This window comes from Saccostrea echinata, unplaced genomic scaffold, assembly GCF_033153115.1.
Source record: "Saccostrea echinata isolate AGI-Se365-2 ecotype Australia unplaced genomic scaffold, CSIRO_AGI_Sech_v1 ptg000030l, whole genome shotgun sequence".
NCBI classification, from domain to species: Eukaryota; Metazoa; Mollusca; class Bivalvia; order Ostreida; family Ostreidae; genus Saccostrea; species Saccostrea echinata.
Window position 1 is genome coordinate 30,332,836 of NW_026889779.1, and position 26,010 is coordinate 30,358,845.

At 34.3% G+C, this 26,010-nt stretch overlaps 1 protein-coding gene across 1 annotated transcript in view; it reads left to right on the top strand.

Moving 5' to 3' along the window:
* Positions 1–24,326, top strand: part of LOC133197685 (E3 ubiquitin-protein ligase CHFR-like) — a 38,626-nt gene extending 14,300 nt beyond the window's left edge. Inside the window, exons 6-21 of the mRNA XM_061333822.1 lie at positions 9,295–9,356; positions 9,551–9,825; positions 10,138–10,213; positions 11,504–11,582; positions 11,743–11,807; positions 12,130–12,227; positions 12,773–12,832; positions 13,061–13,140; positions 14,235–14,459; positions 14,745–14,894; positions 15,450–15,533; positions 16,174–16,244; positions 16,353–16,440; positions 16,872–16,988; positions 18,110–18,185; positions 23,315–24,326. Coding sequence (XP_061189806.1) covers positions 9,295–9,356; positions 9,551–9,825; positions 10,138–10,213; positions 11,504–11,582; positions 11,743–11,807; positions 12,130–12,227; positions 12,773–12,832; positions 13,061–13,140; positions 14,235–14,459; positions 14,745–14,894; positions 15,450–15,533; positions 16,174–16,244; positions 16,353–16,440; positions 16,872–16,988; positions 18,110–18,185; positions 23,315–23,354 — 1,646 coding nt within the window. The 3' untranslated portion in view covers positions 23,355–24,326. The remainder of the gene's footprint in view (positions 1–9,294; positions 9,357–9,550; positions 9,826–10,137; positions 10,214–11,503; positions 11,583–11,742; positions 11,808–12,129; positions 12,228–12,772; positions 12,833–13,060; positions 13,141–14,234; positions 14,460–14,744; positions 14,895–15,449; positions 15,534–16,173; positions 16,245–16,352; positions 16,441–16,871; positions 16,989–18,109; positions 18,186–23,314) is intronic.
* Positions 24,327–26,010: the final 1,684 nt, after the last annotated feature.

Consider the following 26,010-nt stretch of genomic DNA (forward strand, 5'->3'; position numbering starts at 1 on the left):
AATATAAAAGCCGAGGCGTTAGCCGAGGCTTTTATATTTCAGACAACATTTCGAGATCGAGGAGGTTATCCTGCATCATTTACGACAACAAGGACTTTATTTCTATTCTACTAACGGCTCTAAAATACAGTTGATCGTTTTCTCTATAGCGAAACGAATTAGATCACCATGTCGCAATTTCGCTGTTCCATTTAACACCAGAGGGTCAATCGATTGCATTAAATGCAGACGATTTCAGCTTTCGTTGGATTAAAAATATCCTTTTATTATTTACAAAGTTGCTTGGATCATATATTGATTAATTTTTATGAATGAAAAATAACAAAACCAGTTGTCTCTTTCATTGATTTATCAGTAAAATCACGGGAGTGTAAATGTTGTGGGGAGGTCCATAGAACAGCCCTATTGGCTATAAAAACGGATATTTATCAGCTGTTTCAGGCAATACACACGTTTAGACTGCAGAAGACGACACATCGATGTGGTCTATATAAGTATTAGATTATACAGTGAAATATTTATTTCAACTGTACAGATTTGACATGTGTTTCTAATCTGATAATTTTTTGATGACGTTCGTGATTTATTGGAGAATAATGTCCGCGGCATTTCTTTGATCTCGGCAATAATCGTAGTAGAATTGTTTTTATAACGAGTACATTTAGAGTATTCCGAATCACTTTTTACAGTTTGACGGTAAACGATTTTATTAACAAGTTTATAAATGGTTGGTTGGTATTAAAGGAAAGCCAATTCAATGAAAAATCAAATCTACATTACACGGCGAGTCTATCTACGATACAGCGGCCTTGACAGGGGTTATATTTACATCACCTTTTTAGTGTATTGCAGGTCACTTCCGGGTATTTCGAATCACCAGGTAAATGGCTAAAAACAGTCAGATAACAACATTATAATTAATGAATTAGTTGGTATTGTTTACCAAAAGTATCAAAAAATAAAAAGAATTATTTTCTTTTTGAATGTTGTTGGTTTTTTTATTAAGTTATTAAAGCACCCCCCCCCCCTTCTGTAGACAACACTATAAAACAGCGTTCTCAGAGGCGGATCATGCAGAAAAGCAAATATCAACAGAATATTTACTTTCTGAAATTACCTGATTGTAAATTGTTGTCCTGTAAATATAATCATGATAATTATGTAATTTTTTTTTACCTATGTGATTTTTTAATGCAAATAATTAACATTGAACTGTCATAATTCTACGAGTAGGCTACCAAATAATGAAATAATGATGATAAAAAAAATTGTGAAAAGGAATTAAACCAACTCATGTTTAGATTTCATGATTATCAAGAATGACGTATATTACTGCATACGTGTACTCGTACATATCAACATTGATCAACACTGATCAAGTGTATACCGGGACCCGGGATAGTCTTATTATAGCTCTTGCTTTGTCAAATCATTACTTTCATACCCCTTGCATTTAAGAAAAACAATGTTATAAAAAAAATAATAATCTGACATATAACAAGTATACATGTAGCGTGTGCAATTTATTTGGCTAGGGGCATGTACACACGTGGTTCGAAACTATAGGGGGCTACAAATGCGGCCATAACTAGTATATTTTTGAGGTGTTATAAAAAAAACATATAATACTCACAAAAGCTTATAAAATTGCCGTTCTATCGATACCTTATATGCCATGTTTCATCCACCAACAACGCCACGACATCGATGAGAAATACCATGCAACGTTTCTACACGGGCATTTTCTTCGAAAAGGGTAGGAAGTTAATGAATTAAAATAATTAATTCTTTTACTTAACGCATTATGTTTACCTCTTTATTTGTTGTATGCAATAAGTATAGACCTTACTAATAATGACTGTTTGGTTGTCACACCTGTGCATGTGTCGTGCGAGGTACAGCGGTAAGGTAAATTACCGAGAGTCGCGATATGCGGGGTGATTCGGAATACCCTAAATGATCTAACATGGGCCCACATAATACGACTAAATTCGTTTCATGAATGAACTGGTTCTTAACAAATATATGTACAGTATACAATATCTTTTCTTTAGATCTGTTTGTTTATTATTTTCAACCACAATCTGCAGTTACACGAAATCCATGCACAACGGCGCTACACCTGTCAATCAAAATCACTCGATATTGTGAACTCAGTCTGGTGTTACGGCAGCATTTCCGAAGTGATTCAAAATATTCTATCGGCTAATTCTAATTTTTCGCGTTGAATAATAATATTTTGGAACAAAGTTGGAATTAAGGCTGGAGCTGCATGCTGTGAATTTATCACACCTGCAGTCTGCAGTCTATGTATATGAAGCATCTGCTGAGTAATGAATCAGAGAGCATAATATGCGGAACAAGTTTGATTGAGATTTTTACTTTTCTTTTAAGATAAAATGATTAATAACATAATTTATGCATCTAATAGATACATATCAATGTACATGTGTAGCTTTTTAAAAACAAGAATCTGTAATTGAAAATGTGAAAGTGAAGAGTTTAGGTAATAGTTCTTAACCAAAATTTAATGACAGTTCATTTCTTCCTAGTCTCTATATAACTTTTAATTACGGCCGTGCCCTCTCCCCTTCAATGAATGTCTTATACATGCTTTTAAATTCTGTTTACGTATCAAGAAATTTCCACATGTACTTGTGGACAGGATCCCCCCCCCCCCCCCCCAAATTCAACCCCGATGTTTGTTGGACATTTTTTTCCACAAATTATATTTATTTCACTTATTCATCATGTGTACCATAGGAAAAAATCGAGTACAAGTACCTGTGGAAATTTCTGTTTGCCCCCCTCCCTCCAAAAAAACTGAAATTGCTTTCTACGGGCTTGACAAAAGGTACTTGTGGACAGACCCCCCCCCCCCCCCCCCCGATATTCAACCCCGGGGCTTGTTGGACATTTTTTCCACAAATTATATTTATTGCACTTACTCATCATGTGTACCATATGAAAAAATCGTGAAAACCCCATTTGATAATCGTTCCACACAAAAAATGCCTCACTGTGTATAGTTAAAACATTAATTTTTCATATTTCTTAATGAAATTAACATTAAAAAAAGCAACACAAAATTAATACCGGATTACATATCACTTGAATTTATCATAAAGCAGAAAATCTGTTCTGCGGGCTTCAAGGCCAGCTCAGGAACCTAAAGATGTCCTCATTTTCCAAGTCCAGTACAGAACGTAAAATAGATGAAATAAATCACACGATCACTGGGATGAACTCAAAGAAAGAAGACTCTTGAGGAAAAGATATTTTGATTCGACTTATAGACTGAAATAAACCGATATTCTCTTTTTGCCACTCTTTCCTGGTGCCCTGGGACTCTGAATGTAGGATCAGTATTTTTTTCACAGGTCCGTTGTACGGATTGTACCGGGGGGGGGGGGGGGGCAGACCTTCTGAAAATAGTCTTTTGCTATAGTTTTAATATGTAAATTTTGATTTAGTTGCTGCTTGCACCCTCCCCACTCTTTGTATCTCTACGGTCATACATAGGCGAATCCCAGCAAAAATGTAATGACCCCCCCTCCAACACACACTTTCTTTTAAATATGTATTGCGATAGGACTTAGAATAGGAAAACATTTTCTGCATATCTCTACATCGAAAAATATAAAACAAATATTTTTTTTATATTTTCTTTTTAAAACAACATAGATAATTATGCATAGCTAATTAAATACTGAATTAAATATTTATCTTTGCAGACAATATGCTCTGGGTTATAGAACATGATGTGAAAGCGTATCGTAATGCACCTTGTAATCCTTTGGATTTTCAGATTTAAGGCCAATGCGAAAAACCCAAAGACGCCGACATTTTTTTTATGCTACTGTAATCGAAGATCCGGGGGGCAAACAGTTTTTGTCCTGTCCACCTGTCTATTTGTCTGTTAGACTGTGTTAGCCTCTTTGTCCGCAAAAAACTATGCCCATAAAATTTGATTAGTTGGAACTACTGCTTTCATATTTCTTATGTGTATTCCTAGTAACAAGGACTTCCTTCAGGTACCAACATATTTGACCTCTTGACCTTGAACTTGGAGTTTGATCCTCTTTCGCAAAATTTTACCAAACTATAACCTTGGCCAAAACTTTTGAACAGTTGGTGCTATGGCTTTTATACTTCACATCTGTATCCCTTGTGATAAGTCTCCTCCTTGGGTATAAATATGTTTGACCATTTCACCTTGATCTTGGAGTTTGACCAACTTTTAAACAACTTTAGCCTTGACAATAACTTTTGAATGGCTAGTACTAGGGCTTTTATATTACATAGGTAATTTTCTTGTGACTAGGCCTGTCATTGTATACCTTTAATTTTGACCATTTTACCTTGACCTTTGAGTATGTCCTACTTTTGAAAAACTTTAACCTTGGTTTTAACTTTTGAACAGTTGGTGCTAAGGCTTTTTTAAAACCATGTGTGTATTCCTTGTAACAATTAAGACCTTCCCTCAAGTACAAACAATTATGATCCCTTGACCTTGGAGTTTGACCTTTTAAAGAAATTAACCTTGGCAATAACTTTTAAACTGTTGCTGCTATACTAGTATATATTTCACAGTATATTCTTTGTTCAAGACCTTTATTTGGGTAATAACATTTTTTTATCTTTTGATCTTGACCATGGAGTTTGACTTGCATTTGAGAAACTTTAACTTTTGCCATAAGATGCCATATGGGGGCATCAGTGTTTCAAAAATCACACGTTGTTCAGTATCCAAATCGGGCATAAAACATTTACAATGATCCTTTAGAGCAGTGAGTTGAACCTAATAAATTACGACTATAGAAATTATGATAATTTATTTCGATGTATGGTCTAAAAAACGTTTATTATACCTCTGTGAAAACTAGCTTACAAGTGAAAAATCACTAGTAAAATAGAATTTGATTGGCCGAGAAAGTCACGTGTCCATCATGTTTGCCCTGCAACAAAACGTCGTGTTTCACGATTGTGACGTCACAATTAAACGAGTGAGGAGTTAGATTGTTTATAGCGACGCTGCTAACTTCGTTCGTGCGGTAACAACAACTAAAAATTCACCCCCAAAAAATCACCTTAATTAATGGAATTGCATACAGATAGTAGATTAAACGTTCTTTGTTAAAATGTTTGCACTTTTCAAAATTCGTTTATGGAAGTACAGCTAACATACGTCATGAGACGTCACAGTCTAGACGTTCCAAATGTCTCGTGCTGTTTGAAGAGGCGGATCTTAAAATTAAGTGAACAATGCACTCGCCCAACGGTCGCACCGTCAACATATTATCGTTGATTGATTGTGTCGATTTAAATGTGTAAAAATGTAATGGTGTTTGAATGTTACTGGTTTGATCACACAAACTTGTCACGTAGGAATTTTTCTTTAATGAAACGAGGCTATTGGTGTACCTGTAACTTACATCTCTTTCATATCGTTCTCATCAAATGCATGTTTGCTTTATTCATTGGATCTCCTTTGTAATTCCTGCATTTTGGTTAATTCGGTATTATAAACAATTTATTGCATAATAGAGCATAAAGATTTCTTCGCAAATGAAAAATCATATTTCCCTCTGGCGTTGCCTTCGGGGAGTATGATTTTTCATGGGCGAAGAAATCTTCATGTTGCCCTCGCGGAATATGATTTTTTATGGGCGAAGAAATCTTCATGTCTCCCTCACTATCATGCAATAAATGCAAACTGTGAACTTGTCAAGTCCGAAACACACAAAAGGGTATCGCTGATATCATACAGAGTGTATCATTGTCTTGATCAGGCCCATAGGAAGCAAATTCAGTTTTTTTTTTTGGGGGGGGGGGGCACAGCCATACATTTTCAGTTGACAGTTTAGGGGGCACTACTACCATAAATTTCCTGACAAGCAAAAAAAAAAAAGGTCACCAACTACCAAAAATTCCTTGACAAGCAAAAAAAAAAAAAAAAGAAGGTTATCAGACGTTTTTATTGAGGTGGCACAAGCTATAGTATCTATGTCTACTATTGTAATCTATATATCGGCAAAATTATTGGGGGGCACGCCCCCCTCGGTTCCTACGGCCATATTGATTAAATTTAGGGTCACTAAGGAAAGAATGTTTTGACTGGATGAATGGTCTGAAAGAACATGTGTTAACTTGTCGAGTCAGTTACATATAGATGGGGTTTTCTTATAACCAGAGTGTGTCATGGTTTGATGCAAGGTCATTTGAACGAGTTCAAGGTCATCAACGGAGAAATAACATTCCTTAACTGTCTTTCTACTGGTGAGACATTGCAAGTTGATACCCCTTACAAGATTGCTTATAACCTTAGAATGTGGCATGACCTTGACTCAAGGTCACTTCTTCCTGTTCGCAGCTCCAACGGAAGACCTACTCGTTGCTTTGCAACGAGCTCTGCTCTAGTTATTACACTTATTTAACATGTATGCCACTAGGTCCAGATCTGTAGCTTGCTGGTCTGAAAAACTGTAATGAACAACTAGAGAGCTACAGTGCCACCCATTGAAAAAAAAGTGTATATTTATTCCCCCCCCCCCGGGCCTGAAATGGAGACCATCAAAAATTTTGCCCATTTATACTGCCATCTTGGGTGGTCCAACGCGCTTCGTACATAACTTGCACAAACAGTTTTGTTGTGGAAGTAGTAAAATGATATGTTAGGAACACACAGAAAGTAATATTTTTAGCTCTTCTGAGCCAAAGGCTCAAAGAGCTAATGCTATGGCCATTTGTGCGGTGTGCGGTGTGCGGTGTGCGTAAACTTTTAAGAATATGGGCCATAACTCAAGAACCCCTTGGCCAATTATTGTCAAATTTGTCACAGGGTATCCTTGGCCCAAGGGCTCCCTTTTATACTAAAACTGGGGTTGTGACCCTTTAACAAGGGGAGATAATTAGGAAAATAGAAACAAAAGTACTGGTTGCTAAAAAATCTTCTTCTCAAGAACCACTGGGCAGATTATCACCAAACTTACACAAAAGGATGAAGATATGATGTAGATTAAAATTTGCACGGGGATTTACCCTGGGGCAAAGGGCGTGGTCTCAAGGTCACTTCAAAGTTGATCAAAAATTACATTTCATTAAAATGTTGATATTTTGCTTACTATAAGGACTAGGATCATCAAATCTTGTCAGTTGGTGTATCAAAGGTCCTCATATCATGTTGACTCAAAAGTAGGTCACGGTGACCTACTTTTTAAATTTTGCGGCCATTCTTTTTCAAAATGATTTAGAGGCATATTTTGAACAATTTAAGGCCTATGATCATCAAACTTTGTCAGTTGATGCATCTTGGGTCCTCAAAGTACGTCAACTAAAAAGTAGGTCACCTTGACCTACTTTTCAAATTTTATGGCTAATCTTTTTAAAAACAATTAAGGTCATTAATTCGAATACGGGGAGGCTTAGAATCATTAAATCTTGTAAGATGATGCATCTTGGGGCCATAAAACATATTTATTAAAAAGTAGGTCACAGTGACCTACTTTTTGAACTTTGCAGGCATTCGATTTCAAAGCGTTTTAGAGGCATAATTTGGACATTTTAAGTCCTATGATCATAAATCTTTGTAAGTTGATGCATCTTGGGTCCTCAAAAAAGGTCGACTGAAAAGTAGGTCACTGTGACCTACTTTTCAATTTATATGGCTTTAATTAAATATTTCGGGTACTAATTGGCTTAGAATCATCAAACTTTGTCAGTTGATGCGTCATGGGTCTTCGGAGTAGGTCGACTAAAAAGTAGGTCACCATGACCTACTTTCGGAAAATTTATGGCTTTAATAAAATATTTTTGGAACTAATTGGCTTAGAATCATAAAACTTTGTCAGTTTATGCGTCATGGGTCCTCGGAGTACAACAACTGAAAAGTAGGTCACGGTGACCTACTTTTGAAAATTTATGGCTTTAATCAAATATTTTTCGGGTACTAATTGGCTTAGAATCATTAAACATTGTCAGTTGATGTGTCTTGGGTCCTCGGAGTACAATAACTGAAAAGTAGGTCACGGTGACCTACTTTTGAAATCTTATGGCTGTATTTAATATTTTTAGGAATTATTTGGCTTAGAATCATCAAAATTTGTCAGTTGATGCATCTTTGGTCCTCGGAGTAGGTTGACTGAAAAGTAGGTCACCGTGACCTACTTTTGAAAATTTATGGCTGTAATTAAATATTTTAGGTATTTATTGGCTAGAATCATCAAACTTTGTCAGTCGATGTATCTTTGGTCCTCGGAGAACTGAAAAGTAGGTCACGGTGACCTACTTTTGAAAATTTATGGCTTTAATTAAATATTACAGGTACTAATTGGCTTAGAATCATCAAACTTTGTCAGTTGATGCATTTTGGGTCCTTGGAGTAAAACAATTGAAAAGTAGGTCACTTTGTCCTACGTATAAAATTTTATGGTTATAATTTTAAAAAATATTTTAGAATCATCAAACTTAGTTGATTGGTACTCAGAGAATGACAAGTGATAAGTAGGTCACCATGACCAATTGGCTTAGAATCATCTTGGGTTCTCAGAGTGTGAATTGGAATTTCAAGGGTTTATCTAAATATACAGGATACTTTGAGGCTTCAAATAGAAGTGATAGGTTGTACAGTTTATCAGAAGAGCGATTCAAGGCCCATGGGCCTCTTGTTAAATATTACTGAGAAATAAATTGAGAAACAGCGCTCTTTTTTGTACCCAAAAAATCCACACTTTTTTCAATGGGTGGCACTGTAGCTCTCTGGTTGTACTTCCGAATTTTTTCAGACCAGCGAGCTACAGATCTGCAGCTAGTATACTACAGGAAAAATTGGAAAAAATGCAAAATAATTGTTTCATACAAAAAATACCCCACTTTACATTATAATGTATAATACAATATAATGTATTATGAGGTAAAGTAGAATATTTTTTGTATAGAACAATTATTTTGCATTTCTTCCCAATTTTTCCTGTAGTATACATGTTCAATGTGTAAGAAATATCAATTGTGAAGAAATTTCCCAACAAAACCCCTGGGTTGAAATTTGGGGGAAAGGGGGGATTCCTGTCCACAAGTAACTGTGGTGGCAAATAAAATATTAGTATAAAATTAAGACCTATGAATATCTATGAATGAATCAATGTATAGAAAAATGAATATCTATGAATGTATAGAAAATTTTATCATGTTAGAAGGGGACTGTATTGTAGGGTACGTGCCTCTTTTAATTTTGAGATGTCATTTTCCTGCACTTGAAAATAAACTAAAAATTAATTACATTTCTCATTGTATTAGATGATGATATAAATGAGGTGGAGTCCACGGAAAATTCTCCAAAATCAAGAAAGAGACCTAATGTAGGTTTTACATAATTTAATATATTTAAACATTTCATTGTGAATAAAATATGTTCGGTTTTATTCACATAAAATACTTAATTATATTCATGTTTGTTAAAACTAGTAATAAATTTTGACTGCTTACTTGTCTACATGATCTATGTAACAGTTTTTGTCTTAAAGAGATTTTTTTTTCTTTTTTCTCTTCTCAGGAACCCGCCTCCCCAATGGAACCAGCAAAGAAATTTAAAAGTGAAAAAATAGAGAAATTGGAAAAATGTGAGGAAAAAATGGACATTGAGAAGTCTGTAGAGTTGAAGAATAAGTCACAAAATGAAACATCTATAGCAGATCAAGAAAAGTGTACTTCAAAGACTGCCCAAACAAAAAGTATCAAAGACAGTGAAGCTATAGCTGAGAAAAAAGATGAGATAGAGGAGGCTTTAGTATGCATCATATGTCAGGAGATCATGCATGACTGTGTCAGGTGAGACATGCACATCTCTGATACTATTGGACAGTCAAACCTCATTATCTCAAACTTCATGTAGATAGGACCTGAGAAAAAACTTAGAGATATTCAAGTATTCCAGATGTCAAGGGTTAAACTTAAAGAATAAGTCATTGGGACTTCCAATTCACTTCGATATTTCTATGGTATTCGAGATAAATGTATCAGTGTTCGAGATAGCGAAGATCAAGTGTATTTTGTTCTGATCATCTTTTTCCCAATTATCACTTAGACTACATGTAGAGGAATATTGATTTTTGTGATGTGGTTTGATTTGTCTGCTTTCAGTCTCCAGCCCTGCATGCACACATTCTGTGCAGGTTGTTACTCAGGTTGGATGAAGAGGTCTTCAGAATGTCCTTCTGTAAGTATCCACAGTCTGTGGAAGTGTCCTCAATCTGTATGAGTGTCCTCAATATGTATAAGTGTCCACAATCTTTATAAGCTTTCACAATCTGTGGAAGTGCCCTCAATCTGTATGAGAGTTCAAAATCTTTACAAGTGTCCACAATCAGTATGAGTGTTCAAAATTTGTATAAGTGTCCACAATCTGTATGAGTGTCCACAATCTGTATAAGTGTCCTCAATCTGTATGAGTGTCAACAATATGTAAAAGTGTCCTCAATCTGTATGAGTGTCCACAATCTTTATAAGTGTCCTCAATCTGTATAAATGTCCAAATTCTGAATGAGTGTCCACAATCTGTGTGACTGTCCTCAATCTGTATGAGTGTCCACAATCTGTGGAAGTGTCCTCAATCTATATGAGTGTCCTTAATCTGTATAAATTTCAACAATCTGTATGAGTCCATCTATCTGTATAAGTGTCCTCAATTTGAATAGTGTCCACAATCTTTTTAAGTGTCAACAATTTTATAAAGTGTCCACAATCTGTATGAGTGTCCCCGATCTGTATAAGTGTGCACAATCTTTTTCAGTGTCAACAATTTTTAAAAGTGACCTCAATCTGTAGGAATGTCCTCAATATGTCTAGTGTGTACAATCTGTGTGAGTGTCCACAATCTTTGTAAGTGTCAACAATTTAAAAAGTGTCCACAATTAGTATGAGTGTCCTCAATCTGTATTTGTGGTCACAATCTTTATAAGTGTCCAAAATCTGTATAAGTGTCCACAATCTGTCTAAGTGTCAACAATTTATAAAAGTGTCCTCAATCTGTATGAATGTCCTCAATCTGTATGAGTGTCCACAATCTTTATAAGTGTCCACAATCTGTGTAAGTATCCACAATCTGTATGATTGACCACAAAATGTGTAAGTGTTCACCATCTTTACAAGTGCCACAAATTGTATATGTGTCCTCAATATAAATGAATGTCCTTAGTCTGTATGAGTGTCCCCAATCTGTATAAGTAACCTCAATCTGTGTGAATGTCCACAATCCTTTTAAGTGTCCAAAATCTGTATAAATGTTCACAATCTGTATTAGTGTCCTCAATCTGTATGAGTGTCCACAATCTGTATACATTTACACACATTAGAAATATAATTATTATTACTTGTTGCTGAAGTGCTTTGTTCAAATTAATATTAGATACGTACATGTTTAAGAATTGAAAATGATAGAATGAGCAAAATTCACTATTAGTAAAATGTCAGACACCACTTTTGACATAAGGTATTGTGTATTTTTTAGTGTCGACTTAAAGTGGATAGGATCAATAAGAACCACATTGTGAACAATCTGATTGAGGCTTACCTCAAAGAACACCCAGGTAAGTAATATATTAGAACCGTTTTATTAATTTGTATTTTAAACAGTCCACTTGAGGCATGCCTGTGTATAAGATCACACAATAGTATTTCAGTGTTTTTTAATGCATTTCACTGTATTTGTGATTTACTGTTATAATTTTTTTAATTGAAAAATATTAGAGAAGAAGAGATCAGAGGAAGATATTAAAGAATTGGATGCCAAGAACACGATAAGTAGAGATATGGTGTGTTTGTTTGTTTGTTTGTACACTAGTATTATCTCCCTTGTGAGTCACAAACAGGAAACCTCTGCTTCATTGAGAGCATATTTCTGATGTAACTTGAAAATGGCAAGAACTTATAATAAATCAGTTTTATTAATATATTTTTGCTTATTTTACTTGTCTAAGAATTTGATTAAAATTCATGATTAAATCTCCTTCAAATTTTTTGGCAACTGGACATGCTCACATAGGTGTATCTATTAAGAAAGAAAACAGTGTAAACTGGATACATTACTTGTTTAATTGATCTGTAATGGTCAATTAATTGTATTTTCTTTTACAGTTATATCCTAAGGAGCTGAAGAACAAGGTTTTTGATGCTGATGAAAGTGGAGAGGACAGCGATGATTATGAAGAGGATTCTGATGAAATTGAAAATGAGTAAGTAGGTTAGGCTTATTATTACTGATTGAGGAAAACATGTATACTTGTGCTTGTATAAATTCTTGAAGCCATATCATTCACAAGATTTATGTGTTTTAGTCTAAATATTCAAGTTTAAAACATGAATTAATATGCCTGTTAGTGCTTCATGATAAATATGCAGACAAATCAAATCTCATTGTAAAAATGAAATTCCTATCTTACATATAACTAATGATTAGCCATGAATTTTGTTATTCAACTCGTATTTTTGAAAATTAAAAAAAAGACAGAATGGACTACAATTTTTATGTCAAGTATGGTATTACAATGTCAAAATGGAAATATTCATGCATTTGTGAAATTGAGTAAAAATTAACTGCATTTTCATTTGTAAAATATATTCAGGGCAAATAATTGGAAATGTGAATATTTAAGATTGAAGAGAGAAATCAGACTATAGTATTAGTTTATAACACCTAATGCTCAGTGATTTCAAGAAAAAAACAAACTGTTGATTAAACATGGTGATTTTACTAACAGAATGTTTTGATTTTATATAGACCTTCTCCTACAGTGACATTGAATGACCTCAATCCAGCTTTTGGGTCATTTAGACACTGGTATGCTTATATTGTTTTATTGCTAACAAATTGTTAACATATTTAAAACATGGTACAAGTATTAAAACAGTAATCATACATGTATGCAAACACTAGTCTTGCACTGTTAAAATCTACAAATAGTTCATGAACAGTCTCTTAAAACTTGGTTGGCCAAATCATCACCATAAATGAAAAAATGTATACTGTGACTTAAAACATACCATGTGATTTATTTTGGTTTGATAGGAACCCAGTGAGGTTTGTTTGTCGACAATGTCCAAACTATGTTGATCCCAACACAGCTGGTACAGGTGTTCTGGGAACAGGTAAATATCAAGCTGCTAGATATTTAAAAATACGCATTAATCAACAAAATATCATTCCAGATTTATTGAAATTGAACAGCATGTGATAACAAATCATGAATGACATGAAATGAAAGTTGAAAATTTGCTGTCATGCTGCTAAACTGCAGTTCAGACTGCTTGGATGTACATGCTTATGTACATGTATGTGGTCAATGATGGTTGGCCAGACAAGCCTATATGTGCTTTGGTAGCCTGTCATTACTCCATCCATCTGTCTCCTTGTTCTCCTTGTCTGTAAACAATAATAATGCTGCCCAGTCTCAAGTTTTAGTCTTATATCAGTAAACCTGGAACAAGTGTAAAAAAAATTAACATATATGGTTCTCTTTATAGATTTTTTTAATTTTGATGAATAGTATTATTGTGTTTACTGAAAAAAAGAATAATCTGTTAAATTATTTCAAAGTGCTACTCCTTCTACAGTTATGGTCTGATTTGAATAAAACTGGATATGTTTTGGAAAAATGTTATGTTCTTAATAATAACTAAAAGTCTTTAAATTGATGAATATTTTGCCTGATAAACTGATAAATGTTCTTGTCATCAATTTTTACTTTGACTGCACAAGAAGCTGTTTTGCTTTTCAAATTAAGCCATTATTATTTCCGAATACGTTTGATCTGTGTTATATATACAGATTACAGAAAGGATCATTTGTCATCAAAAATAAAAATTAAATAAATACAGTCTGTAAAATATACAGTGCAAACTGTCAAATGTCACACCTGTGCAATCCATTTCACTGTGAATTCCAAACATAATTTCATTCCCATTTTCCATGTTTTTTTAAACTCTGTAATCCAGCACCATGTCTTTTTTGACACAAATTTTGTCTCCAAGTGTGTGTTGGATTCAACAGATTTCACTGAATATCAAAGGCAGCAGTAGAGTTACAGTCTCATCAGAGACTTCTGGTATAGCTGGAAGTATACTTTCACATCTTATATAAAACAGCAAAATCATATTAAATGATTTTCATGCATTAGAAAACAGCAAACAGAGACCTCTTTATATGAAAAATAGTAATCAGTATTTCCATCTTTGTTGTTCAGTTATCAATACAGTGAGGAATTACTTCGGTGGCAACCAGACAGTGCCCACAACACAGGTCAACCAGGCAGTGCCCACAACACAGGCCAACCAGGCAGAGTCCACTACAGAGGCCAATCAGGCAGGCCCATCAGGAGGTGTTCAGTCCACAACCAATCAGATGGGCACCTCATCTGATGACAGTCAAGGCACACTGCCTACAACATCAACAGAGGTTGAAGCTGATGGTATGTGCATGTACATACATGTACATCTGAACTTCAGTATCTCGAACACTGATATCTCGAATACCATGGACATGTTGAAGTGATTTGGAAGTCCAAACCTCTTATTCTTTAAGTATTTCAACCAGGATATCTTGAATACTTGGATCTTCATCAGTCCTATTGAGTTTGAGATAATGGGGTTTGACTGTATATAAAATAGAAATAATCATTAACTTTGATAAGCTTTGAGGTCTATGATGCATTTATATGCCATGATTATGCAAAATTTATATTTGTTTTTTTAAGATTTTGAAGAAAGAAAGAAGAAAGATGACACAAAACAAGATGTTACTCCCCAGCAGTATGTGTGTGTTCCGAACCAGAATCACATTCTCTGTCAGTGTTGTTTACAGCCAATGCCAGACAGACGGATCATAATGGACGCACGACAACAATGTGTGTATAGAATACCCATAACTATCAATAGTGTAGTCACCAATACAAGATTTTGTTTACACAAATATATTTGATTGTATATCTCATAAATTTGATTCCTAAAACATTTATAGTAGCCAGATATTGAAAAAATTAGGGGAAAAAATTCACAAAATTTGTGAAGACACACATTTACTGAAAAAATATACTACATCAAAGTTTAGTTTGCATTAAGAATGAATAATTACATTAAACTAATATAAATAAAAAATTGGGACTCAGGAGAAAATAAAATAAATATGTATAATATTATGATATTCTTTAGAAGCTTATAATTATGATCATTTTGTATTACAAAGTTATGGGGAGAAACTCAATGTCATCTGAGCAAATCAACTATATTTTTGACCTGCCTTAATAAATACATCTTATAGTCCAGAGGTGATATCTAACCCCTTTTCACAGAAAGAATTTAAGATTTGTCACATATTGAGTTACCTTGGTTTATATATATGTATATGAAAATAAAATCATCTTAGTTACATGTATACACATATAAGCATATTTTTGTCTTAGGTGCTCTGTGTTTAAGATCATTTTGCCATGCATACTGGGGTTGTAGAAAAGCTGAATGTATGGGTTGTATAGGCAGATTCAAAGGTAAGAAATGAATGGTATGTTAACCAAACAAGAAAAAAAAACATCTTCAGAACTGCTGATTAAGTTTGTTTACATCAATTTGGAAGAGGATGGGAATCACTCATATAGCTGATATATAATTTTGAGAGTATTATATAATACATGTATATATACAGTTGAACTTTGGAATCTCGAACACTGATATTTCGAGTACCATGAATATGTCAAAGTGATTTGAAAGTCCCAACTACCTATTCTTTAAGTATTTTACCCTGGATATCTTGAATCCTCGGATATCTTGAAGTTTTTTCTCGACCCCATTCAGTTCGAGATAATGAGGTTTGAAGTTATAACAAACTTCGTTATCTCGAACTCAATGGGACCAAGATTAAACTTCAAGATATGAGAGGATTTTAGATAACAACACTGAACAAAGGTAATAAACATTGAAAAAATTGTGGAGACTGCCATTTCACTTTGCCATATCCCTGGTATTTGAGATACATGTATGAGCGTTCAAGATGATGTTTGACTGTATTTGTATTATTTGAATTTATGTTGTGTCTGCATGGATAAAAAAAGCAATGCCTGATATGATAAAGAATTTCAAATTGTCAGATTATCCTCTCAATCAAATATTGGTATTTTGTATCTTTTTCAGATATAGTTTTTGGAAGAAAATGTCTTCAAAATTTGATTTTAGAAAACCCCTTTGAATCTGAGATTTTAAAGGTAATTTAACGTGCATGATAAATTGTCAAAGATATTTAATTATACAATTGCAAAATGAAGACTTATTTATTTTAATACATGTATTTCACTTCATAATTTAAATTTTAGAACTATCTTGAAGAGAAAAAAATTACATTGAATGAGATGAAAGATGTGTGTATGGAAAAATTGGATACAGGGTATTACAAATGTACAGGTAAACTTATTATGTATCAATGATGACAGTTACAAAACTGAATTCTTAAAATTGGATACAGGGTATTACAAATGTATAGGTAAACTTATTACGTATATATCTGATGACAGTTACAAAACTGATTCTTAAACTGACAAATGGGAAATAGCATCAACATTCATGTATTACTAATGCTGTTTGAGTAAACGGGTGATGTCATACTTTTATATGGATGCACTGTAATATGACAAGACACTGCTAATTCCAGAAATGAAGATCAAGATTGATATATACTTTTAGAACTATATCCAAGGAATTTTTACTGTAGAGAGAATTTTTTTTATCTTAGAGGCTTTCAATTTTTACTTTTAACTTTTTAAATTTGACTTATTTCATCTTTGGTGCATTTTTAAAAATCAAAATTAATGTTTCAGATTAACTTTGTTTTTCAGACCAGGGACGACTGATAGTGACATCTAACACAACAGTTTGTTATCCGTGTGCTCTGAGGAACTTTAAAGATTTAGCGTATTGTTATAGGGCAGATATAAAGAAAGAGGACTTACCAGGTGTGTACATTGATATCTAGAAAGCTTGTCATTTCATGGGTGATTAGGAGGGTGTATTCCCATTTTGCCTTAACTGTTTTAATTCACCTCAGAGCTTACTAAGGCGAAAGTGGGAATACCAAATTTTACAGTTAAAGCAAAATGGGAACAAACTTCAGCAGAGGGGTACTCCTAATGGTTTGTTACTGTTTTGCCTTAACTGTAAAATTTGGAACACACCTGTGCCACCTGTTCATGTTAAGTATTTAGAGGCATTGAATTTTATTGAAGTGATATACATATATTAGTTCAATAAATATGTATCTTTTCTTCATAGGCAAAAATATGGGATTCTAATAATTGCAAAATTTCAAATATGGTTCTTGGTGGGTAAGGGAAGAATTTGAAGTTGAGTTAAAGTTAATTAAAATGTTTGGTGTCAGACCAGAATATCTCATTATTTCCTAAGCATGAGCAGAAAAAAAAAACATGGACAGAAATAAATTTGGGTATCAAAAAATATATGTAACTGATTTTTGTGGCACAAATGTTCATCTGTGTATGCATCACATGGTAATTTGAGGTCTTTGGTTAAAAGAATTAAAAAAATTTATCGCTTTTGTTTTTGTTAGCTCACCTGAAATGAAGGCTCAAGTGAACTTTTCTTATCACCTATTGTAAATAGTCTACCTGTCGTCTAGTAACTTTTTTACAATTTTGACATCTCCAGAATCAGAGGACCAATTTGTACTAAACTTACCACAAGACGTCCTTCATCCATGGGCTAAAAGTGTGTGCAAATAAACAAAATGATGTTCTAAATGACAAAACTGTTAAAGAAAATAATCCTTTATACCCCTACCTTTAAAGATAGGGTATAATTACAGCAGAAATGCTGGACACTGAATAACAGATCTTAACCAGAAAATGGAAGTAAAATGGCACAGGCAATTTCATCACTGGCATCTTGCAGGTGTGAAAAATGATTTTTTCATGTGACAATTTTCAAATCTTCATTCCAATACCTTTTTATCTTGCAGTGAATGCACGCAATGTACTCTAGAAAAATTTGTCATTTTTGAGCGGTATTTTATATGTGCATGAACATACATTTTTTAATGATGACTGGATTGTGGTTGCAGAGGCTGTTACGAAAAGAAATGATTGCTACTGGGGTAAAAACTGCAGGACCCAGAAAAACAGGCCTCATCATGCTCAGTAAGTTCATGTTCTACACAAACAAAACTGCCAGAAATTAACTTCATTCTGAGTTAATATTCCCGAATTAAATGTATATATCCCTCAGCTTATATGAATCAGGAGTTCATTCACTCAAACAATTCACAAATAGGTATATAAATAAATATTTTGTATATCTGCTTTGTCACAATAGATTCTTAAAATAAAGAGCTATATGCGGTATACGCATATTTTTGCCCCCATAAAAGTCAAATTTTGAACATTTCTTGAAATGTGCTGAATTATATATGTTGTATGAAAAATCTGAATTAACAAAAAATATTGTAATTTCGAAGTTGGTTTTAGCAGTTTTGATTACTATGTTGTCATAAATCATTTGGATTCTTTGTTATTTTTCAGAAAAAAGGACAAAATGGACAAAATTTGCTCAATTTTTACTAGATATGTTATAGAGTGCAAACTTGCTCCAAGACAATATTCACATATTTCATAAATACTATCATTCTTCACATTATATCAAAACATTGAGCTGGAGCAGACCTGCGCTCAATGACTTTTACTCAAAATATCGATGTACTGTACACCTTTTTCTCTATAAATCATGGAAATTTTGAAATTACGTCATTTTCCTGATGTCATATCTAACATATGGCGTCATGGCTGAGAAAATATTTAATGATTTGAGGTCTGCAGATATCCCCTTGGTTTAGAACAGAATTTTAGATTTCTCTGTCAAAGTTTGATTTTGGGGGCAAATATTGGTCAATACCGAACATAGTCCTTTGCCATGTAGAAATATCACCAATGCCCCATATGTATCTCAGAAATGTGAAAAGAAACAAGGGTTTTGCTTTTTCCCTTTGGAATTTGATCAATAAATATCTTTCAAGACAAAAAAATGATACGTCTCCTTGCATTTGAAAAAATTGCATATAATTGTACATATCTGGATTTTTAATTTGAAAATCATCCATGCTAGCATGGATATCTGTTGCTGATGAAAAGAATGAAATGTGATTACACATATAAAATCTGATAAATCCTAACTTCATGCAGAATGTATTATTATCCTTTAGAATTATACAGTCAATCTGATTGGTTTAGAGCATGTCAGGTGCGGGGAGACAATTTGTGATGTGTCCCTCATGCACAGGTGACAACTATGTTGTCATGCTTCAGAAAGCAATGAAATAGCGCAAGCGAGCATGCAGGGTGACACTTGTGTTGTCTCCCTATTGGATGAAAATAAAGTGCCATAAGCAAGATGACTCATATTTATAATTATATGACTGATATTTATGCGGGATCGGTAAACAATAAATTCCAACGGTGACGTCAAAGTTGTCAGTTGACAGATTTTGAAAGTATGGAATCTGAGCAGTGGTAGGAGAACACAAGAGGTTTAACTGATATTTTCTACTCTGTCTTATAAATAATTTAGATTTTTCAGGTTAATAGAACTATTATAGACTGTTTAGAAGGGAGACATCACCAATTATCAGGTCTGACTAGGGTTGTCAGCCTCAGGCGCAAGCACCCTTGGGTGACAGCCCTACTCAGACCTGATAATTGCATGGTGATGTCTCCCTTCTAAACAGTCCACAATTGTATATTGATATTCCAATGAAATAGGTGGCTGTGATTTGTGAATATTATCTGTGTGGGACTAGAATATTTCTCTGGTGTTAAATAATGAATAGTAAAACAATTTTCAATTCTAATTACTTTTTCAGTCTAACAATATGTATGTACATGCTAATTACTGTTCAATGCTGAGGGATGCACATTTTTAAATTGAAATATGAGGGTTGTTCGGAAAGTTCGTGGACAATGTCAATCCTCGTTATACTACTTTCAAGAAATTTAATATAAGTACATTATCATATGTAAAAATATTTATTCTGTTGATGTGTGACATTTCATTCCATTCGATTTATCAATTTACTTTATTTTAAAATCAACATGTTTGATAACTCCAGAGCAACATTATAACGTCAAAAATATAGCGTCAAGAGGTTCTCAAAATATTCTCCCTATACATTTCACACAGTCTGGTCCAATATCTGCTCATTTAAAACCTGTCTCTATAAATTGAAATTCATTTTGTTAATAATTGTTCCAGTAGCATATGTTTTCTTTTTTTTACCGCTTAACTATGCTTTCACAAGACCAGCAATCGTGAAGCGCCTTTCTCTTTCCAAGACCTTACTAGCTAAAGGTTTAACAGGTAATCCGTTTTCTCACAGATAGTCCTCGTCTGATATATATATATTATTATAACAGTAACTTGATCCGAGGAGCCGTATCACGTCGAGTTGACAGGCGCGGATCATCAGATCAAACGAGACGCGAAGCGTCGAGTTTGATCTGATGATCCGCGCCTGTCAACGAGACGTGATACGGCTCTTCGGATCAAGTTACTGTTATAATGATAAATTTATTATATACCCCTTTACAACTAGCAAAGTATAATAAAAGGAAAACTTTTTTGTATCAATTACATAACTTTTATCCATTAAACAAACCATTTTGTCAAGGAACTTTTTGATGCGCGAGAATAAAAACGTCATTTATCTGTGTACTACGTCATCAGTTTCAGAGAGGGGTGATATGGATTCAGAAAACCACAGTGTGGTGATCTGGAAAGTCGGATCACACTCTGTAAAATTAACAGTAACAAAAACAAGGAAATTGATGGGTATATAATAAAGAGTATCTATCATTTAAATGCCGCCTGGGCCATTTACACACGCATGCATGACTCGCTTTGAGATATTTCACGCTTCCATCAACATTTTCAGATTTTATTGTGACGTTTTCCAGAGTACAACAGAAAATTGTATCGTAAACTGCTGCTCCGTGACGGTCTACGACGTCACCTTTTTTGCCTTTTTCAATGGGGACTACCTATCTCCGGAAATTGATTTCTTTTCCATGAAGCAAACAAGTCATAATTTGGAATATGAAACGATATAACAATTAATAATTTGATCGTCTAGATTTATTTTGGTTTTGAGCCATTTTACAGAGGATATGACTACAGACATTTTAGTGTATTGTTTGTTAATTTTAAATTTTGACTTGCTCCGCGAACCAATTTTCGCAGTTATTAACTCCTAATAAGTTTGAAATAAATCAAGATATTTTAAAAAAAAATTAATACAAATCATTTGAATTTATTGTTAAAATAGTTCTACCAAATTTGGATAAAATATGATGTTAAATAAAAAAGATATGACAGAAGTCCACGAACTTTCCGAACAACCCTAGTATATATATATAGATACTTGTACATGTATGATGAAGACATTTTTAGCTCACCTCGACGAAGTCGAGATGAGCTTATGCTATACCCCCAGCGTCGGTGTCGGCGTCGGGTTTAGCGTCGGCGTCCCAGGTTAAAGTTTTAGGAGCAAGTCCCATTCCCAAGTAACTATAAGCCCTACGTTGACCAAACTTGCATGGATGATGCATCCAGGGATGGACACTACCACACTTGCTTCGGATGCTGGATCTGACCTAGATTTTCCAGATGAGTGACCAGGTTAAAGTTTTAGGAGCAGGTCCATTCCCAAGTAACTATAAGCCCTACCTGGACCAAACTTGCATGGATGATGCATCTAGGGATGGACACTACCACACTTGCTTCCGATGCTGGATCTGATGTAGATTTTCCAGATGAGTGACCAGGTTAAAGTTTTAGGAGCAGGTCCATTCCCAAGTAACTATAAGCCCTACCTGGACCAAACTTGCATGGATGATGCATCTAGGGATGGACACTACCACACTTGCTTCGGATGCTGGATCTGACGTAGATTTTCCGGATGAGTGACCAGGTTAAAGTTTTAGGAGCAGGTCCATTCCCAAGTAACTATAAGCCCTACCTGGACCAAACTTGCATGGATGATGCATCTAGGGATGGACACTACCACACTTGCTTCGGATGCTGGATCTGATGTAGATTTTCCAGATGTGTACCAGGTTAAAGTTTTAGGAGCAGGTCCATTCCCAAGTAACTATAAGCCCTACCTTGACCAAACTTGCATGGATGATGCATCTAGGGATGGACACTACCACACTTGCTTCGGATGCTGGATCTGACCTAGATTTTCCGGATGAGTGACCAGGTTAAAGTTTTAGGAGCAGGTCCATTCCCAAGTAACTATAAGCCCTACGTTGACCAAACTTGCATGGATGATGCATCTAGGGATGGACATGGCCACACTTACTTTGGATGCTGGATCTGATGTAGATTTTCCAGATGTGTACCAGGTTAAAGTTTTAGGAGCAGGTCCATTCCCAAGTAACTATAAGCCCTACCTTGACCAAACTTGCATGGATGATGCATCTAGGGATGGACACTACCACACTTGCTTCGGATGCTGGATCTGACCTAGATTTTACGGATGAGTGACCAGGTTAAAGTTTTAGGAGCAGGTCCATTCCCAAGTAACTATAAGCCCTATCCAGACCAAACTTGCATGGATGATGCATCCAGGGATGGACACTACCATACTTGCTTCGGATGCTGGATCTGACCTAGATTTTCCACATGTGAGACCAGGTTTAGATTTAGGAGTAGTCTCGTTCCCAAGTAACTATAAGCCCTACCTGGACTAAACTTTCATGGATGATGCATCTAGGGATGTACACTAACAAACCTGCTTTGAATGCTGGATCTGACCTAGATTTCCTCATGAGTGAATTTTAGCCATATTTTAACCAAATTAGCATGGATGATGTATCTAGGGATGGATACTTCCAGACTTGCCTTGGATTCTGAATCTGACGTACATTTTCCAGATGAGAGACCAGGGTAATTTTTTGGAGTAGCTATATAATATTATGGCCTGTTATGATTAAACTTGCATAGATGGTGCATCTAAGGATGAAAACTTCCAGACTTGCTTTGGATGTTGGAACTGACCAAAATTTTCTTGATTACTAAACAGGTCAAAAGTTTTTTGAGCAGATCTATAAGTAAATCAAACTTGCATGGATATTGATCTTGGGATGTACCCTAACTAGAAAAAAAATATGATGTGAAATTTGCCTTACATATAGATAACATTCGTCGAGGTGAGCTTCATAATCTTTGATTACCTATGTTTAAAAAAATTATTTTTAGTACTATTTTTTTTTATTAGGAATTTTAATCATATCTGCCAGCAGACAAGAACAGCATAGTGGTATAGATGGTGGAAATTTCAACATTCCTACATAATGTACAAGACAATCACTGTTATGTATCAAATCTCTGTTGCTGATTTTTGTGACTCATGCTTTGTGTGATTAGTGTGGGTGAATGTCCTATTTTACATTCTAGAGTTAATGTCACATAGAACAAATAAGTCACCAAAAACACAGCAAGATTTTACTTAATTGTATCAGCTTTACATAGTTTATAGAGGTATTTTATGCTAAGAAGCACATTTGAAAAAAAAAAAATCTGCATGTCAAATTTTAACTTTAGATTGAACTGATTTTTTTTTGTTTTAGCTTTTTAAAAAAAGTACAAATTCACAATTTCTCCATTTGCTAGATTCAAGGCATGGTTTGTGTGGGTTCAGAATTATAAGTGTACCTAGATCAAGTTTGTTATTATGTGTGTAAATGAATGGTACAGTGAGTGTTCCAAGAATATGGCTGCAGTTTTCTATATTTTCCCATGCACCATCGACTTTTTTGTATTTTTCAAATATACCATAGATAAAGATTTACATGTAAAGACATAATAGCTTAAAGTACAATATAATGTACAGTAACTCAACATGTACATGCTGAAATCTACAGAAATGATATCATGGAATATGTGGTTAGATAAGGAATCCTCTCCATGGACATGGCTTTTATTCTTTTTTCTGTTCATATAAATTGCTTGAAATATTTTATTAGTAAAAAAAGCTAATATCTGTGGGTTTGTAAAAATGCAGTTTAAAACATAATTTGTTACCGTTATGTGATTTAGATAACCATGATGTCTATAATGTGAAAGATTATATGTCTTGTTATAGAATACTTATTAAGTTTTGAAGTTTCTTTTTGTTTTGGAGTCAGAAAAGACTATATTTAGTTTTCAAATTTTCATATGGACTCATATTTTTAAAAAAAAATTATGATAAATGCACATGTGTTTTATAATAAAATCATCAATATAAACTCTTTTTCTCTCGTATTTTTGAGAAAGTGCTAATAATTTCCTATTTAATCTCATATTTCACAAGTATTTGTTCATTATTGTGAATAATGATACTTAATTCCACGGAATCTAAATCCCATCTGTGATCTAATAATATGAATATCTATAGACTGACATGGTAAGGTCTTTATGTGGAGGCTTCGAATATCCACTAATATGCAAGCATGTTTATTATAGCATTAAGTTGGGAGGGGTTCGGATAGGATTGGAAACAATAATTGTTACAAAAAAGATTTCCTAGGCTTGGACCTTATCTCGTTTATCATCACATGCTAAATAAGTGCATCATGTAATCTGTTTCTCTTTTTATCCTGAATTATTGAACTTTTGCATAAAATTTGCAAAATTAGTGTTAGGGATGATGTTATTATAATGGAAAGAAAGGTTATTGAATTCTTCCTTTTAAAGAGTTTCAGTCGAATTCTTTTTAATGGAAGTTCATAAATTTTACAAAATTGTGATGCAGTTACAGTGTAGGCTTAAAGCCTATGTATATTACTTGTCAGTTTTTATCTGTGTCAGAATCACCGTATGCTCTCTTGGTCATTTAAAAGATATAGGTCTAATTCCAATAACAGCTATAATCTTGCATTCACTTCTTTCATTTTACGTTTAAAATGCTCTTTAAATAGTGTTGTCAAATCGGACGATTTTTAGTAACCGGTTACTCGCTTACTTTTCCGATCGAGTAACCGGTTACTCGGATGGTTTTTCTTTAGACCTTGAAACATCCTTGCTCACGGTATGTATTAAATAACAAGCATTCTGAGAGTATTGCATTAGCAATACTAGTCCCCTACCGAAAACTGTAATCTAGTTCCCGTTAAGAATTGAAAATGCCATAATTCCGTCAGAAATCAATGAAGCGGGACGAAATGCAAACTTGATCTATAACTAATAAAGGTAAAGTCACATACCAAAAATCAGCTCAATATCTGAAAGCGTTAAGAAGAAAATTGCGGAAAACCCGTAAAAATTGAAAAGGCCGTAATTCCGTCAAAAATCAATGAAGCGGAACGAAATGCAAACTTGATCTGTAACTCATCAAGGTACACTCACATACCAAAAATCAGCTCAATATCTGCAAGCGTTTAGGAAAAAAGTGCGGAAAACCAAGTGGGACAGACAGACAGGGGGACAGACAGACAAACAGACAGACAGCTAGACAGACGGACGGACAGACTCAGAGGAAACCTATAGTCCCCTCCGGTTTCACCGGTAGGGGACTAATAACTGTAATATATGTAACATCGTTACAATTTCCATGTTTAACATTTACATACCGGCCAGTATCAAACGCAAATGCACTGTAGATGCACGTCATTTATTTTTTTTTTTTATTACAAAAAGACGAATTAAAGCTTCTAAATGAATTTGTTCTCGAATATCCCGTAATAGTTGGCAAGTTTTGCGGATGTCCTAAATATAACGCTGCTTTAGTTTCGTTTCTGTGTATGTTAATTTCATTTTACATATTTTACACCTTTCGGATTTAAATTCTTTTAAAACAATTCCAAATCTATGCTTTTGATGGCTGTGGCGTTATCTTGTTTAAGTGAGGTAATTATAATTAACCCAGGTTTTCTACATTGCATATCGCTTGGCAATCAAAGCTATCAATTAGATAAACTGTGAAAACTAAGT